Raw genomic sequence first — 19,491 nt, 5'->3', positions numbered from 1 at the left:
CAGACCATCCCCATGAAGTGTCGCTGTTCACACCTCACCAGACATCGCGCAGGACTGTCAAGAGAGGTGCTAAAGATAAGGTGAATACTTTCGGCCCTTAGGCAGGGTGGTTTGGCAATGTCCAATTACTCCTGTTCAGCAGCTCCCGGTGGCTCTCTCAGGGCCGATGCAACTTCTGTGTGTTTTTCTCTAGATAAGGAAATGGTTATCATTTTTTTTGTTTTAATTCCTTCTCTTCACGACCTCTGTTCTGCCGTGCCACTCCAAGGGATCCAATTAGAAGTGGGCAAGACTCAAAATCAACAGGGGAAGCGAAGGTACTTCTTTGGCGCTTACAGTCAGCGCACAAGCTGAGCTTTGGCAATATTTGCCATGTATTTCATGCAATAAACATGCTAACTAACAATGAACTCTAGTCTAGCTTAATGCGCTGCTCGGTGGTCAATGTTTTAATGAGGCTGATAAGATTCATTCAAAACTCAAAACGTGTATTTCTTAAAAACTGAAAGCTTTTCACCCTAGTGTATCAGATTATAACTGAGAAATGTCATTTAAAAGTTAGAGATTTTAGATGTGAAGGGAGAAATATTCCACCCTGGCCCAGGTGATCAAGCTGTTTGCGAACTAGGAGTGCACATCGTGAACACAAGTATTTTAAAGTGCTCCACTATGTGATATTGAACACGGGCTTGCTGAAAGAATATGTTTGCTTAGGATCACACACTTTGATTTGGCAGGGTAACCAGGATTGATCCCAGATTTTCCAGTTTCATTCTGTGCAGTACACACACTAGAGTGCATCTCCCTCTGACATGTAAGATTCATTCTTTTCCTCAACTTTTAAAGGATGTGATTGGAGCGTGGGGTGACACGCAGACATTTTATTGTTGGCAATGTTAAATAGCAACACAGACCTTCTTTAAGGCCATAAGAGTGGTTCGTAACAGATTCAGGCCATGTTGCATGATGGTTTTCTGGCACAGAGACTTGTCATGATTCACATAATGCTATAATGCTAAAGTGAGGCCAGGATTTGAACCTGGGTTCCCATGTTATATGGTCAACAACTGTAGCCATTAGGTTCAATCACCTCCTGTGAGAGCTCATCTGGTTTTAGGTTGGAAGTTTTAAAATTACTTCTAACTGAGCCAAAGCCAGCCCCCTGGCTCGCACCTGGCTCCAGCTTTCAGTTGCTCACCCTTCTCCTACTCCAATCGCTTCCTTTCTGACAATCTCATATCTTCTTATGGAGCCTGCTGCTATGTGCCTCAATGAATAAAACGTTTTTTTTTTTTTATTTCCATTGTGCTGAACAATTAGACTAGGACTTTCATCTGGAGGATGATGTGTTGTGAGTTTGTTACCAATGAGAGAGATGGATCAGGGGTGTTGAGCCCAGTGTTTATTTTCTCTGGAAAGAATACTTATGCGTTCTTTTTCATATCACACTTTACACTTCATGTGATATGGTGTAGATATGTCCCTGTATACTCCAAGTATTAAATGTCATCAGATTTGTTTCTCTGGCTTTGACTTGTATCCAACACACAAGTATTTTATGCTGCATACTGCAGGGTACAATTGAGAGCGCTATAGTTAGAGCTGAAAGCCATGGGGATGTCTCACAATGCCTGTTGCTATCACTAAGGGGTTCAGACTAATTGCTCTTCCAGTACCTGCACACTGTATTGGAGCAACAGAATGGCAGTCCTTTTTCCCTCAGTGTTATGGTTGAGGCGAGCGTGTCGACAAGTGTTAATGTGAAAGACATGCAGTCCCAGTCCAACTGCTCACCCTCCCAGGGAAGATTTATTTATAGACGCAACATGCTTAATGCACGGTTTTGTGGTAAATGTTTTGATGAAACTGTTGTAATTGTGCGAACATTTCAATCAACCATATAATCCAGGGTCACACTTATTTTCAAAATAGTAAATAAAGAAAAGTTGTTCGAAAAAACAGCCTAGGACGTTCCAGAGCACACTCACTCAGATTTCAAACAAATTAGAGCCTGAATACAAGGGCTCAATATAAAATTAAGTGTTGCTTAGTGTGCTGCATCCACCTGCCTGTCACATGTTTATATACTAGTGACGCTACCTTATGCCTCGATTAGGAGTGCCTGGAGGAGGGACTAATTAACACACTTGAAAACTGATACGCCTGGGTAGAGAATTTAAAGTATGTGATAAATTTCACTTATTGCTAGTTTGATCCATCTAAGATTGGGTGCAGCTTGCATGGTTGGTCTTACGCCCCACCACCTTTAAAATCCACCAGCCACCACTGTTGATCAGGTGGTTAATGTTGTTGTTGCAGAACATAATATGTAAGTTTGAGTCACAATTTTTTATTTTTTTCACATAGCTCAATTAGTTAAAGTTTGTTTTTATTCCAAAGATACTGGCGTTAGATCACCTGTGACAACACAAAAGCTCATTTCGTTATGCTCCCAATTCAGACCTCTCCTTGTAACCTGCAAGAAATAAGTTAGAACTCTTGTTTTATCTTTCATAATTCCTTCTGTCGCCACATCTTCAATTTTTTTTTATTATTCGAAGGTTTGTTAGAATGGGATCCGATCTGCCATGAAAACATATAATTCGTTTTATCCCTTTGTAGATTTATTAATTTTAAAATGTACACTCATTTAAACGGGATGAACGATGCTCACTTATAGTTTACATATGATTGTATAAGTAATGTTACAGTAATAACAGGAAATAAAACGAAATTAAAAAAGAAATAAAAATATAATACCATATGTTATACTCAACTAATGCACTTAACCCTTTGAACATACAAATGAAAAAAATATTTCTATATTTTTCCTATAAATTTTATCAGGTGTAAATAACAACACAATGTTACATATTGTAAGCCCATTAGACACATGCAAACCAAACATATCACACGACACCCTTCACATGGAAGATGGGATGAAAAGATTTGGTATCTTAATGTTCCAGTGATCTTTCTACCATCTGCATTTAGAATATTTTCACAGATGGTATAAGCACAAGCAATTTTTGCAGATGGGATCAAGAATATCAACTTGACTTCTTTGTCTGAAAGTTATTTTTTCTTTTGTGTTATTCTGATGATATCCATAAGCCATGTCACAGTTAGTGGTTTAAACACTTCAAGTTTCTCAAAAAGATAACATTAATCCCTCTACTAGCCAGAGCTTATTTCTGTATTTTGGAGTATGCTATTTTGAAATTCAATTGAAACCAAAGTCCTTGGTTGACAGCTTCTGTTAGTCCTGAGAACCAGAGTTTCCTGGAATGCATCTCTTTCCACCTGTCCTTAATTACAGAACATTCCAATACTGTGTGTTGAAACCCTACTTGTTGTGTCTTACATCTACAGCAATTGTCTCCTTTTGCGGGCAAACTCTCACCATTTTGTGGAGTCAATTGGAATTGTATCAAGATTTATCTTTGTGTTGTATTCACACTGTTTGTAGGATGGCACTCTATATTTTATTACATTCCATCTTAATGTATTCTTACATTAAGATAGGTATATTCCAGGTCAGATTTCCAATAAAGTTTGATCTAGAAAGCAATTGTAAATGTGCATGGATTGAATGTCTATAGATGTTAGAACAGTGTATGCCCTGGCCTATCTGATAGAGACTTCTAGCTGCAGATTCCTTACCTTTGAATCCTCCCTTGGCATCATACTGGATTTGGAAACATTTTGTGAGCTTTACCCCTGGGCGCCCTTGGGTGGCGTCGATCGGCTCAGCGTACCTCATTGCTATCGTCTACGCCGGATATGATGTCTCGGTTCCTATCTACAAACTGGGTTGGCGTGGTGAGCAAAAAAACTATGGATTAAACCAAGATCTTTGTGACTGGGGGTGAATGTTTGCATTGTTCAGCATTCCGTCCATCATCTGTTCTTTTTGCATTTGTTTTCCCAAGTGGGAAGGGTATGCCCAGATGTGGGTCCAGTGCTCACTGTGCCACTGAATTCAAGCTAGCCTAGCTGATGAAAGGTGATACCCTGAAACTGGTCCTAGGCTGCTTGTTTCCGGTCCAGGGATGACCTAGCTTGGCAGTTCGGGCTGGACTGTCCCTATGAGGAGCAGGGTCAAGACTGATTTGTACATGGCTGGGTCCTAACTGGGGTGGTGTGGTGTGCAAAAAAACGATGGAATAAACTGAGATCTTTGTGATTGGGGGTGAATGTTTGCATTATTCAGCATTCCTTCCATCATCTGTTCTTTTTGATATGTTTTTTGCCCCAAGTGGGAAAGGTATGCCCAGATGTTTGTCCCATGCTCACTGCTCTACTGGATTAAAGCTACCCTAGCTGATGAAGGTTTATACCCTACAATTGGTACTGGGATGCTTGTTTCTGGTCCAGGGAGGATCTGGCTTGGCAGTTCGGGATGGACTGTTCCCATGAGGAACAGGGTCAAGACTGATTTACATATGGCTGGGTCCAAACTGGGATGGAGTGGTGAGTTTAAAAACAATGGATTAAACCCAGATCTTTGTGACTGGGGTTGAATGTTTGCATTGTTCAGCATTCTGTCCATCATCTGTTCTTTTTGCATTTGTTGCCCCAAGTGGGAAGGGTATGCCCAGATGTGGGTCCATGCTCACTGCTCCACTGGATTCAAGCTACCCTAGCTGATGAAGGCTGATACCCTGAAATTGGTACTGGGATGCTTGTTTCTGGTCCAGGGAGGACCTGGCTTGGCAGTTCGGGCTGGACTGTTCCCATGAGGAACAGGGTTAAGACTGATTTTCATATGGCTGGGTCCAAAATTGGGTGGCGTGGTGAGCAAAAAAACGATGGCTTAAACCCAGATCGTTGTGACTGGGGTTGAATGTTTGCATTGTTCAGCATTCTGTCCATCATCTGTTCTTTTTACATTTGTTGCGTCAAGTGGGAAGGGTATGCCCAGACGTGGGACCCATGTTCACTGCACCTCTGGACTCAAGCTAGCCTAGCTGATGAAGGGTGATACCCTGCAACTGGTCCTAGGATGCTTGTTTCTGGTCCAGGGAGGACCTGGCTTGGCAGTTCGGGCTGGACTGTTCCCATGAGGAACAGTGTCAAGACTGATTGCACATGGCTGGGTCCAAACTGGGCTGGAGTGGTGAGTTAAAAAACAATAGATTAAACAGAGATCTTTGTGACTGGGGTTGAATGTTCGCATTGTTTAGCATTCCGTCCATCATCTGTTTTTTTTGCATTGGTTCCTATCCAGGCACCACCCCAGCATGCTGAAATTAGTTCTTTTATTTCCATGTCCGCAAGCGCTGATCCGAACAGAGCTACCTGTCAGTCAATTTATGTTGAGCATTTTCTGAGTGTTTTACTCCTGGTGCTTTGAGGATGTCCTCCACGAAGACTGGCTTCAAGCCCGGTGGATCCTATCATTGGGCGATGTCCGTGATGAATTCACACTTTGTGTGCCCTTGGTGCTTGGAGCACAAACATGACCTGACGTCAGGCTCTGTGTGTTGGGCCGTGCATCTGAAGGCTTTGAGTGAGAGGTCCATGAAGCTGATGGTGACCCAACACTCAAATACATGTAAGTCAAGATCTCGGCCAAGTATAAGGTCCTGGAATCGGTCTGGACTCCTCCATTGTCGTCATCCCACTCCAAGTCCTCTGGGCGATAGGGAAAGTTGAGGCCTAAGAAGCAGTTCAAGAAGTTGAAGCGTTCTTTGACTTCTCCTTGGCTGTTGGCCAACGAGATGAGGGAACGGCAAAGCTCAAGGCCTCATTCTGTGGATCCTGCACATGGGCCTACTCCATGCCTCCCCTTGTTTCCAGGAGCGCGATCGACCCCTCCCCAACTCTGAGAGTTTTATGAGGCCATGATCCTCATAAAAGGCATCCAGTCCTATACTTGGACCGGCATCAGTTTTTCCACCTCGATCTTCCCTGACCCGACACCAGCTCTCCTGCCACAGTCCGTGCCTACTGGCAATACTATCCCTATCGTAAGACCTGACTCTGACACAGAACGGGATGGGCATCCTTTGACGCTGACTCCAGTGTCGGGCAGGAGCTTTGCTTTCTAGATCAGATCTTGAGCACTTTTACTATGGATTAGGCCTCGGGATGAATGGGGGGTCACTGGACCCTTTGGAATATCAGCTGAATGAAGGAATGGACTGCATGAAGACTTGGGTGAGGCCAGCAGACTGGATGCTTCTCCAGTTACTGGCATGGTTTCTCCCCCTACCTTGGCTATGGAGGAGAGGCGTTTTATGCTATGTTGGTGAGAAGAATGGCTGAGGTCCTGGAACTTCAACTGCCTTCAGTGGCCGTCAAGACTAATTTCTTGGCAGAGGTGCCACAACCGGGAGCTTCCATCTCAGAACCCCTTACATCCATTTAACGAGGTCCTCACTGACGTCCTACTAAGTAACTGATCCAAACCCAGCACAGGGGTTTCTGTGAACAGGACGATTGTTGCCACCACCACCCTTCACAAGGGGGCACAAGCCTCTTGATGCAAAGCCTCACCCCTGAGAGCTTGGTGGTCCAAGCCTCTACCTCCCCGGGCAAGTTCCCTTCTGCTCCCCTGAATAGGGAATCCGAAATGTTGGACTCACTTGGCAAGAAGATATTTACTTCCACCAGCCTTGCATTGCGGTCTGTGAACACTTCATGCTCTTTGGGACGTTATTACCACATGCTGTGCGATATGGTTGCACAAGTGCTATCACAGGTCCTGGAGGAGCCCCGAACTGTACCCTCTCAGGTTGTTGCCAATGGGAGGGACGCCATGAAGTTCACAATCTGTTGCGGACCGCACAGAATCAACTCAGTAGGCAAAGCGGTTTCATCTACAGTGGCCCTGAGGTGCCACTCCAAGCTGTGGACGTCTCGCTTTTCAGGGGATGTCTAGACTTCCGTGATGGACATGGAATTTGATGCCACATGTGTCCTCGAAGACAAAGCAGACTTGGTGATTGAGCAGTTCAAGGATTCTTGGGCTACGGCCTGGTCTTTGGGCCTCACAGCAGCCCCCTCTGTCTTCCTTTTGCCACTTTTGTGGCTACTGAAGGGGCCTCTAACTTCCACTCCCGGCCAGCCACCTTGCATGAGTGCTACCCAGGCACAAGATCCACCAACCTCATGGATCAGGTGGCCAGCTCTCTGGACAGTCCTTCGCCCCCTCTCTGCAGCAGCCTCTGAGCCTTCTTAGTCTGACTGTCCCCCTTTGAGACTGACCCTCTATCCATGTTACCATCCTACAATTGGATGATGGAAGATCACTTGTCACTTCTCTGTGAGGAAGTTACAGCTCTCTTTGCCAAAAGAGCCTTATGGAGAGTTCCTGTGCCAGAAGTAGGTCATGGGTGCTATTCCTGCTACTTTCTGGTCCCCAAAAAGGCAAAGGCCTCTGCCGTATCCTAGATCTTTAGTCCCTCAATCTCTACCTTTAGAAGGAGAAGTTCAAGATGCTCACTTTGGCTTTGGTCCTATCTGTTCTGGACCCAGGAGACTGGATTGTAGTGTTGGAGTTACAGAATGCTTATTTTTTATATCTCCGTCCTGCCTGTCTGCCTGCCCACAGATATTACTTGCTGGTCTCTGTAGGCCAAAGCACTTTCAGTTCACAGTGCTGTCCTTTGGCCTTATCAGCACCCCTCGGGTGTCCACAAAGGTGATCGTAGTGGTTGTAGGAGATCAGGGGTTTCAGTCTTCCCCTATCTTGATGACTGGCTGTTGAAGGCAGGCTCACCCCATTCTGTCATCTCCCACCTCCAGACTACGACGGACCTACTGCATTCACTGGTGATCACTATAAACATGCTGAAGTCACACCTGACCCCCTTTCCGATAATCCCTTTCATTTGAGCTGTTCTGGACATTTTTGAGCTTATCCTCCCGAGTGGTGAGCCCAGGATGTTCAGGCTATGATACTGATGTTCCTGCCTGTATCCTGAATTTCGATGAGAATTACTCTGATACTGCTGGGCCTTATGGCTTCTTGCATCCTGCTGGTGTCACATGCCAGGTAACATATGCAGGCTCTGCAGTGGACCTGAAGTTCTAATGGGTGCAGCATCAGAGGAATCTCTCTGACAATGTCCAGGTCTCGGAGGTAACTGCAAAAGATCTGCAGTGGTGGTTAACAAGCCACGATTGGGTCCAAGGCATTTCCCTCTCCCTTCCCCAACCAGATCTCACATTAGTAACAGATGCCTCACTACTGGGATTGGGGAACATGTGGGAGAGGTGTAGATAGGGGAATCTGGCCTCTGGCGGAAACTGGACTCCACATCATCCTGTTGGCACTCTGTGTGATCCACCTGGCATCAAAAGCCTTTCTTCCCTCTGTCAAAGGGAAAATTATGCATGTGTTCATGGACAACACCACCGCCATGTGGTACTGTAACAAGCATGTCCCTGGTGGTTCAACATCTGGTGGGATGAACTCAGACAAAAATGCCTGGCGTTTCGCAAATGGTGTCTCCATGCAAAGGTGGCACAAGGTCTCTTTCAGCAGTTGAAAGAGCCTTGGTTTCTCAGCTTCCCTCCACAGAGAATGTGCAATGTCAGCAGTTTTGCACATTGAAGTTTCCAAGACATCCATCACTCTGAGACGCTTTCTGTCTTGAGTGGAACTCAGGGCTCCTGTACACCTTTACGCCCATACCATTTTTGCCCAAAGTTCTCAAGAAGATCAAGAACGACCGGGCCCAAGCAATCATACTGGGCACACATTTTTAGTGAGCTACAGGCATTGTCATCTAAGCCGTCCTACCTTTCCATCTAACCTGACAAAGTGGTGCTTCCCACTAGAGCCTCCTATCTGCAAAAGTGATTATGCCCTTTCATGTAGGCCAGTACATCACCTTGCCTACATTTCATGCACCCCACATCCTTCTAAGAAAGAGTAGAGACTTCACCGCCTGGACCTAAAAGAGCGCTTGCATTCTACCTGGAAGTTTATGTAGGGGTTGAGGTAGGTCCTTCATTTTTTAAAGCTTTGTAGGTGTTTGTGAGAAGCTTGAAATGGCATCTTTCTGGATGGGGAGCCAGTGGAGGTTCTTAAGGTGGTGTGTGATGTGGGTTCGTTTGGGAAGGTCGAGTATGAGTCTGGCTGCTGCGTTCTGTATGGTCTGGAGTCTTTTGAGGAGCTGAGTGGAGATGCCGGAGTAGAGAGTGTTGCTTTAGTCTAGTTGGTTGAAATAAGGGACTGGGTGGCAGTCCTTCTGGAGTTGACAGGGATCCACCTGAAGATTCTGCGGAGCATGCTGAGGGTGTGGAAGCAAGAGGAGGCTACTGCTTTGACTTGGCAGTTCATGGTGAGTCTGTCGCCGAGGATGATGGCGAGGTTGCAGGCATGGTCTGTTGGTGCATGTGTGGGTACGAGCTAGGAGGGCCACCAGCTGTTGTCCCATAGGGAGATGTTTTCCCTAAGAGCAGTACTTCCATCTTGTCCAAATTGAGATTGAGGCAGTTGGTTCTCAGCCAATTGGCGACACTGGTCATGGTGTGGATGAAGTTTGTTCAGGTGGTGGAGGGGTCTTTGGTGAGCTAGAGGATGAGTTGTGTGTCGTCTGAATAGGATATGATGCTGAGTCCATGGGTTATGACAATGTCTGTGAGGGGAGTCATGTAAGTGTTAAGTAGGGTGGGACTGAGGGCTAATCCTTGAATATGCCATCAATATTGTGTAGGAGGCTGGCCCTCCATGTCGTGTGCAAATCCAGGCACACTGTGCTGGGGGTCCAGGCAACCACATGTTGGTTTACAGAGGTAAAAACTAGACCATCTAATGTTCTAATTTTTATGGTAGCGTGGTGGAGCAGTAAGGCTAATGTTGGAGAAGTGCAAAGCATTTGTTGTACTCACAGTATCAATAAATGAGACCACACACTCAAATGAATAATTTACAAAAATACTTCAGATTTTTATAAACATGTTAAGACCAAGATCATAAAACTCGGGTAAGTGCTTTTTAAGTTATGAATTATTGAAGTTTTAATGAAAATAGTCTTTTTGTACGTAATTATGCACCTTAGGAATCAATGGAGGAAATACTTTGAAAACGCATATAAAATCAGGCAGTGTGTTTACCAATGTCTCCTTTTGCAGGTATGTCGAGGTCATCAGTGGGTACTATGGACTCAGTGGAGAAGTTTGGGCGCCTCCTGGTTTTGGTGGGAGCAGCTGCAGAAAGTCATTGCAGCTGATGCCAGTGGAGGGACCACTTGGAAAAGTACTGCACAGGTGGACTTAAAGGTAGGTCTGGTGGGTCCCCTTGGAGAGTCGAGATCGCAAGGGGTGTGGGATCCTTGGGGTACAGGTGGTTCTTCGGTGCAGGGCACTGGGCAGCAGGGTGCAGAACAAATCAGTGAGCCAGGAGCTATGCACAAAGGAGCCCTTGGAAGAAGGAGGTAGATCCCGTTGAGGGTCACTTGCAAGTCAGCAAGGGGTACTCTAGAGGGAGGTCCTGGTGGTTTCTGAAGTCCCTCGACCAGGGTTTCCTCCTGGTTCTTTTACTGTCTGGAATGGACTGTCCTTCTTGGTGTCCAATGTGAGGTGACCAGTACCTAGGGGTATTGCACGGTTTGGCCAATGGAGGGCGCAGTGCCACCAAAGTTGGCACACCTGCAAGGTTTATCCTCACAGTCTGTCAGGTGGAGTTTAGTCTGGCTGCAGAGTCCGGTTCCTTGGTCAGCAGCCGATAAGTGAAGTGGCCTTCACTGAGTCTTTGGTTCCTTGTTGCAGAAGAGTGATGTCTTCACTCTGGGGGGAGATCTTTGGTCATTTCTTGAAGAGTGGAGGTCCTCTGTGGGTTTGTAGAGTCCGTCCTGTGTTCCAGCAACTCCTCAGCAGTGATTGTCATGTCCTGGGTGCAGCAGGCAGGGTTTGGTGCCTTTTCTTTGTGCAGCAGAGCTTCAGTTATCGAGGCTTGGGTCTTCTTTGCTGCTGGTCTTCTCATGTCCTTGGAATCTGATTTCTTGGTCTAGGGATGCTCACTAAATACTGTATTTAGTGGGCGATTAGGGGAATACCTGGTAGTGACCAATGTGTCATATACCTTAGAGTAGCTACACTCACCAAGTGACCTCTTCCTGTGGGCAGAGGTCACTTCCTTACACCTGATTGGCTATTTTTCTTCCATGCAAGATGGAGGAAAATGAAAGGTAGAGGTCACCTCGCATGCAACACCTTAGCGGTGGTGCAAGCCGGGGATGACCAATCCTCCTGTCCTTTGTGTGGTTTCCCGCTGTGGCTCCTGCCAAAATTGGGGGATTGCAATGGGACAGCCATCTGCTGCAACAGGCTTGGGAGTTGAGTTTCAATGGCGGTAAGCCCTTTATAGCTCACTAGCAATTCAGTGCACATTCCTGAGGGCGGGTGTTTTTTTCACCTCCACCCAGGAAGGGCCTTGTTCTGGGACCCAGAGAACAGGATCTCTCACCCCAGGGATCCAGAATCTTGTCTGATGGTGGCAGGCTGGTTGTGACCGGCCAGCAACTATGCCAGGGTAGTTCGCTTTTGCAGCAGACACCTCTAAAGTGACCCCTGGGTACATATAGGGATAAATCCAATACTGGTACCAGTTTGGATGTATCATTCAGAGTTGTTTAATACCAAACATCCCAGGGTTCAGAGTAGCCATCATGTACCTGTGAAACTCCTACTCACCAGTGTCCAGCACATGTTTTAAAACAGCTGCTCTGTTCACTTACCATGTCCCTGGTTTGGCAAAGACACAGTAGGGGCATATTGCTCAAGCATCTAAGCCCACACATACAATACTGTATAGTGCACCCTGCCTTAGGGCTGGAAGGCCTGCCAGAGCGGTGACTTGCCTATAGTACATTCAGGGTGTGGTGCACAGGGCACACATGCTGTGTGCCATGTCGAGTTTGTATTTAAGGACTTCATTAGAACACTCAGTCTGCAGTGGCAGTGCTGATTGCTACTGCATGCATTGCGATAGAGGGTGGCACAATCCGTGCTGCTGCCTTCAGGGGCCTACCCTCAGTACCCCATATCCTGGGTACCTACTAGGGACTTATAGTGGCAGCTAAGGGTTTTGCCAATTGTGCCAATGCATCACAACAGTTTTAGGGAAAGAAGTTTGTCCCAGGGAACCTGGTTAGCAACTTTGAGACTACATCAAATACCAGGCAAAAAGTGGGGGCTAATCATGGTGTTAGAAATGGGGTCTTTGGTTGACAGTCAGGTTACCCCCTGTTCAAGCAAGGACCCTCACTCTAGTCAGAGTAAAAGAGAATCACCCTCAGCTAACCCCTGCTTACCCCCTTGGTAGCTTGGCAGTGCAGTAGGCTTAACTTCAGAGCGCTAGGTGTAAAGTATTTGTACCAACACACACAGTAACTTCATGTAAACACTGCAAAATGACACAACACTGGTTTAGAAAAATAGGAAATATTTATCTAAACAAGACAAGACCAAAACGACAAAAATCCGACATACACAAGTCAAGTTATGAATTTTTAGAGATTAAACTCAAAAATAGCGCTTAGAAACAAAAATGCTTCAATTAGATGTTAACACGGCATCGTGACAGAGTCGTTCCCAACAAGCCAACACCAGCGGCGCCGGACACGGAGTCGTGTAGACCCCCAAGTACAGTACCTTTGGTGAAGAGTGAAAACAAGCCGATGCGCGAAGTCGGGGATCGCGGCGTCTGTGCGAACCGTTGAATCCACGCGCTTCGAGCGGCGTCAGTCACGACGGGGTGCGGCGACTTCCACGGAGCCGCGGACTTCAGCGGGGCTGCAGCGGCGTCGGGCCTGCGAAGAGCGTCGCGTTCCACCGAAGGTCACGGCGTCAGGTGCAGGCGGCGTTACCGGATTCAGCAGCGGCGTCGGTCCGGAGTCGTCCGAAGTCGATTTCCTTGGATTTCCACCAGCTTTCCTTTCAAGGGCCCAGGGACTGGATAGGGCAGCACTTGTCAGAGCAGGAGTCTCTCCAGAAACTCCAGGTGCTGGCAGAGAGAAGTCTTTGCTGTCCCTGAGACTTCAAACAACAGGAGGCAAGCTCTAAATCAAGCCCTTGGAGATTTCTTCACAAGATGGAAGGCACACAAAGTCCAGTCTTTGCCCTCTTACTCTGGCAGAAGCAGCACTGCAGGAAAGCTCCACAAAGCACAGTCACAGGCAGGGCAGCACTTCTTCCTCAGCTATCAGCTCTTCTCCAGGCAGAGGTTCCTCTTGGTTCCAAAAGTGTTTCTACAGTCTGTAGATTTGGGTGCCCTTCTTATACCCATTTTAGTCTTTGTAGTCACCTTTCTTCAAAGGGGACTCACACCTAATTGTGAAATCCTGCCTTGCCCAGGCAAGGCCTCAGACACACACCAGGGGGTTGGAGCCGGCATTGTCAGAGGCAGGCACAGTCCTTTCAGATGAGAGTGACCACTCCACCCCTCCCTCCTAGCAGAGATGGCTAATCAGGAAATGCAGGTTACACCCAAGCCCCCTTTGTGTCACTGTCTGGTGCGAGGTGAAAAACAACCCAACTGTCAAACTGACCCAGACAGGGAATCCACAAACAAGGCAGAGTCACAGAATGGTTTAAGCAAGAAAATGCTCACTTTCTAAAAGTGGCATTTTCAAACGCACAATCTTAAAATCAACTTTACTAAAAGATGTATTTTTTAATTGTGAGTTCAGGGCCCTTAAACTCTACATGTCCATCTACTCTCTAGGGGAATCTACACTTTAATCATATTTAAAGGTAGCCCCCATATTATCCTATGAGAGAGACAGGCCTTGCAACAGTGAAAAACGAAATTGGCAGTATTTCACTGTCAGGACATATAAACCACATTACAATATGTCCTACCTTTTCCATACACTGCACCCTGCCCTTGGGGCTACTTAGGGACTACCTTAGGGGTGCCTTACATGTAAAAAAAGGGAAGGTTTAGGCCTGGCAAGTGGGTACACTTGCCAAGTCGAATTTACAGTGTAAAAATACACTTACAGACACTGCAGTGGCAGGTCTGAGACATGTGTGGGTGGCACAATCTCAGGGTTACTTGTGTGGGTGGCACAACCAGTGCTGCAGGCCCACTAGTAACATTTGATTGACAGGCCCTGGGCACCTCTAGTGCACTTTACTAGGGACTTAACAGTAAAACAAATATGCCAATCATGGAGAACCAATTACGTACACATTTTAAACAGGAGCACTTGCACTTTAGCACTGGTTAGCAGTGGTAAAGTGCCCAGAGTAATAAAACAGTAAAATCAGAGTCCAGCACACATCAACAACCTGTGGAACAGAGGCAAAAAGTTAAGGGAGACCACGCCAAGGATGAAAAGTCTAACACATGGCAAAAGAGGCATTTTCTCACATGATGCTCTTTGGTTCAGAGGTGAAGGAAGGCAAGTGTATTCTCTGCTTTCGTCTAATGAGGAAGAATGCGATCCACTTCCGGGCGTTCCCCTGAATGCTGATGCTGTTGACTCTGTTGATTAGGGTGTGGTGAGATACATTGTCAAAAGCTGCTGATAGGTTGAGGAGACTCAGAGCTGCTGTCTCACCACAGTTGAGGAGGTTTCTGATGTCATCATTAGCTGTGATCAAGGCACTGTCAGTCCAGTGGTTGGCTCAAAAGCTGAATTGGGAGGTGTTGAGCAGGTTGTATTTCTCCAGGTTTTCAGTAAGCTTTTGGTTGATGGCCTTCTCAAGGACTTTGGCGGGATATGGGAGTAGTGAGATAGGGTGGTAAGTTTTGAGCCCACCATGTTTGGCAGCGGGTTTCTTCAGGAGGGGTCTTACCGTGTTTCCATCTCTCTCTGAAGGCCCTCATGGTGATGGAGGTGTTGAGGATGTTGGTGAGTTCCACGCTGATTTCCTTGGTTCTGAGGTTGAAAAAGTGGTGGGGACAGAATTTGGTGGGAGCTCCAGAGTGGACGGAGGACCTGATGACTGAGGTGGTCTGCATGGTGAGCGGAGTCCATGTGGTGATAGCATGGCTGGTGTGCGCAGTTGGGTCGGAGTTGTTGACGTTGAAACCAGAGGGTTGGGGTTCAAAGTTGTTGTATATGGTCTCTATCTTGCTGTGAAAGTAGTTTGACAGGGTGTCACAGTGCTCTTGTGAGGGGCAAATAGTGTTCTCTAGTGGCTGATAGGCAGGAGAATTCCCTGACTATGTTGAAGAGTTCCATCATGTGGTTAGCGCTTGTTTCAATGTGGTTTGTGAGGGCTGCTCTTTTGGTTTCCTAGGTTTTTTTGGTGTTGTTCCATTGCTTCTCTAGGTGTTTGCAGTTGTGCTTGATTGTTCTGACTTCTGGGTTATACCAGCCTGCTTGCCTTGACGTTTTGTTGGTGTTGGCTGGCTTCATAGGGGCAACAATGGTGGTGCATTTGGTTATCCCTGTTGGAGAAGCTCTCGACTGCCTGGTCCATGTGTGACACAGCTTCTGGCTGGATGGTATAGAGGGCCCGTGTTCACTGGGTTTTGGTCACCTTCTTCCACCTGTGGTGAGAGGAGTTGCAGGCTTGGTGGTTCCAGGTGGATGACCAACTCTTTTTAGGTAATTTGGGTGAGAATAAAGGTTGGGCAGTGCAGAAGCCCGTCAGGCATTTCAGCGCCGACCTGATGAAGAGCAGAGCCTGATGATGAAGCATGTCACCATATGGTGAGTGAGGGCTCTTGTTCCTGTTTCAGGATACTCACAGGGACCTCCTTTTCCTTTTTTGGTTTGGGATTAGGATTTACATCCCCCAGTGGAACTGTTCATTTTGACTTTTGTGGTCTATATGGGAGTACTATGCACAGGACCACTTTTTCTTTATTTAAAATCTCCCCCTATATAAACTTTTTTTTTGTTTTTTTGCTTCCCTTTTAGGCCTTAGTTTTGACGCCACATTAGTCAGTGTCTTTATACCTCTGCGCTTCCGGTGTTGAAATTCATGAAAATAATCTGACATCAGTGCACCGGGGTGGCGCCTATATAGGAACTGCAGTGTCCTATCCGGCATGGACGATGACGGACACAGAGCCGTAGCTGCCTAACAGCGCACGAGGTACTGCTCACATTCGTATTTTAAACCCTGAAATGTAATTTCCTCAAATAGACACAAAAGAATGAAAACGTTTTCAAGGAATTTAAAGAGCTGCAAAGCTTTCTATTTATTTTGATTCACAGATTTCACTAAAACGGATTTAACTCTCAAATTCTACTTGGACTGTAATATAGGATACACATGTAGGTATTTATAACTAACAGTGCAGAAGATTTGCCAGCCTTTTTAAGGTGCCTAGTGTAAATGGAGCAACATAAATGACAGGTTGTGTATGTGCCTAATCTGGGTATGTTCACAAGGATGTAGGCAGTTCGTACGTTTGCATTTTACCTTCTATCCTTTTTACACAGATTACGTCTTTTTAAATTACAAACATTTCCATTTGCACCTATCCTAGGCGTCTGTTACTTGCACATTGTGCTGTTAGTTGCTCGCAGTAAACCTGCTGTTCATGTAGAAATTCGACCTATTTCTGTAACGCTATTCATGTGGCCAAATCCTTGCATATTTTCTGTTATCTACAGGGAAGACAGAACAGGGAAGACAGTTTTGTGGAATAAGTGAGGTCGAAATCTGCATTAGCTCACTGAGTTTTAATTTTTCTTTTCTATTTTGGGAAATCAATTTTCCCTTAGGAGATCATTTTACCCCTAAGTTTACTAAAATGTGTTGCTTATAAAAAGAAAACTTTTCAATGCATTTGTATGCTTAATTTTACAGACATTTTTGAAGTTACTTTTCATCTATAAATCAGGGGATAAAAAGTTAGGCGAGTATGTTGAATATCCAGAAAATTACCAGTTTTTCTTTTTCTTCGCATCCTAATGACCATCCAACTACCCCTCTTCTAGGAAATGTCACCCCATCCCTAACTTTGCTACTGCGGACATCCATTGTTATCAGAGATTTTCCATGGCACTAATTTCTATGTGTGGGCTGTGAATGTCCGCAAATACTGATTTTATGGATAAAGCTCTGGGATTTACACTAGTAATAAATTGACAAAGAGTTGAATGTAGGCTTTAATCGATCACTTTGTGACTTATTTATAAATTACACTTGCTTATGGAAAACACTATGTGAACTTGGCCACATATCTTTAGATATATGTGTTGCATTACAAGAAACACGAGTTATTTATCGTTTATTATGTGTAACTCGTCATCACTTATTGGTATTTAATGGTTATTTTTATTCCAGGTCATTGATATGCCAGAGCATCACCCTGGAGATATGGGCGGTACAATGAGGCTGGGGAAAAGACGGACAGTGTTTAAAACGGAGGATTCGGTGTTAAGTAGGTGATTTGATATGTTCTCTCTTTGCTGCTGAGTTTTAAGACATAGTGAGCAAGCCTCTATCCTGAAATATAGTGCTAAAGATCTGTGTCTTTATTGTGGAGTGCATGTTCATCCCTGCATTATAATAAAAATAAACGTGTTATGTCTTGTTGGAAATTAAATTGCCACCTGTGGGTGAAGCGATGCAGACAGTCACAAATCTTTGCGCGTGGAAGGTGAATAATGGATCATTTATTTCTGCATGTTTACTTTCTAAACACATCAACCTATATTTGACCTAGAGAATATGCAGGTGCAAATTGTGAAATGTGTGATTAAGTAAACGTTTATTATTTTACGTATTAGCACTCGCTGTATTGGAGTGTGCAAGTGTTGTCTTTAAAATCAAATGGCTCAGTAATCATGTAGTATAGGTTATGTGGGTGTTTGAGTTTTCTGATTGTATATAGGTCCTGTGGTTAATCTAGAGCCCCACAAGAAAGAGCCAACCCCAATTGGTGATGTTTCATAAACAGAGGTATTCATTTGTTCATTTATTAATTCATAAACTGATAGAAGCTACAGATTGTGTCAACAGATGACTGCAGCTACCATGGTGCTCTGTTTTTGCATCCTTTACTTCTGTATGTACACACATTTCAGAAACTGGTGCATTTGACAGTTACCATGTCATGCTATGGATTAAAATGTCACTTCTTGTGTATCACCAACATGTTGGCACCTGCTCACAGCGACATAAAATGGATGAAAATGCTTACATAATGCATTGTCTATTGAACCAAGGTTTCCTGTAATGTGTTTTTGGCATGTGAAATAGAAGTAGTTGCCACACACAAATTAATTAGCACTGTTCATATGGTGACCAAATAGTTATATTTGTAAGTTGAACCACTTTGATTCCAATGTTTTTTTGCCTGCTAGGCCTTTGGAATGGTCCAGTACTTCAATCTACTCACCACTGTGTTGGGTTCAAAGTCTGCTACATGTGACATACAATTCCGAAATAACACTTTTGCATTTCAGGACATCTCGACAACATCAGCACTTGAGTTATCATATGTGTACATCAGGCTGTATGTGCAAAATAATGAAAATAAAACACATGCCTAATTGGTCTATCACTGTTTCTACTGTTTTTTAGGCTGGCCCATTTGTAGACAAAGACACATTAAATGCCAAATTATGTATTAATTTAATTCTCCCTGCAACCTTCACAGGTCCAACAACCCGGCCCAGTAGACTACCGTCTGCAAGGCAAGTCACCTCCACTCAAGACCAGGAGCAAGCCTTCAGTGAGGAGTCCACTAATGCAAGTCCAGATGATCAGGACCCAGCTGGTCCATCTGATCTGTCTGGCCAGACAGCTCCAGTGAGCCAAACTCAGCCCACGCCTTCACCTCCCACCACAGCCGTAACAATACCTCAGTGTGAGAACACCTCCACTCCTTGTGCACTGTGGAGGTACACACCCATCCTGTGCTTCTCAGTCCTGGCTGTTGTTGAGACAACACCAACACAGCCTCCAGTTCTGCCAGGACCCAGTGGGATGGGGCACACTTCCTCAAGGGCATAGGCTAATGGGAGGGAAAGCCAAGTGAGGCCTCTGGGGTTATTGTCAGCCAGACTACCATTGACGAAGTCCAGGATCAATACAGCAGTCCCAAAACGTGTTGGGCCAGGTGGTAACTGAGCTCTGGGCAATCAAGGAGGTGCAGAGGGAGCACATCTTGGATCTACGGAACCATAATGAAAGAATGAGCTCCCCGACCGGGGTGCTATCTGACATCTATCACCATATGTGCAAGGCTTTTCCCATTACATCTGTACCTGTGTGTGGTCCCTCCACATCAAGGCAAAGTACACCACTGCCAGCCACAGACAGGGAGTCCCTGCCACATGAGGAGCCTGTTCCTACCACCCCATTCCCTGCACCTGTGGTACCCCTCCATGTAGGGGACATTCATCCGAACCAGCAGGACCAGTTTCATCTTTATGAACAGGGATACATATTTCTTGCCTTAATTAGATTAACTGTGGGTGTTACAAGATAGTCCCAAAACGAAATCAGTCAACATACATTTTACTTGAATATTGTATTTGAAGGACTGGTTCAAGGAGAAAATTTCACCCTGAGAGATATTGGGCCATATGTACGAACACATTTTCCCATAGACACAGA

General features: G+C 45.5%; 1 protein-coding gene across 3 annotated transcripts in view; it reads left to right on the top strand.

Annotated features, from left to right (window-relative positions):
- The window catches only part of CTPS2 (CTP synthase 2), a 1,490,982-nt gene that overhangs the window by 1,064,654 nt on the left and 406,837 nt on the right, over window positions 1-19,491 (top strand). For all 3 annotated transcript variants that reach the window (XM_069205035.1, XM_069205036.1, XM_069205034.1), the window contains one exon: window positions 17,212-17,308. In XM_069205035.1, the coding sequence (XP_069061136.1) occupies window positions 17,212-17,308 (97 nt within the window). The remainder of the gene's footprint in view (window positions 1-17,211; window positions 17,309-19,491) is intronic.

This window comes from Pleurodeles waltl, chromosome 8 (genome assembly GCF_031143425.1).
Source record: "Pleurodeles waltl isolate 20211129_DDA chromosome 8, aPleWal1.hap1.20221129, whole genome shotgun sequence".
Taxonomy (NCBI): domain Eukaryota; kingdom Metazoa; phylum Chordata; class Amphibia; order Caudata; family Salamandridae; genus Pleurodeles; species Pleurodeles waltl.
The sequence above is the reverse complement of the archived record's forward strand: the minus strand, read 5'-3'. Positions and strand labels throughout refer to the sequence as shown.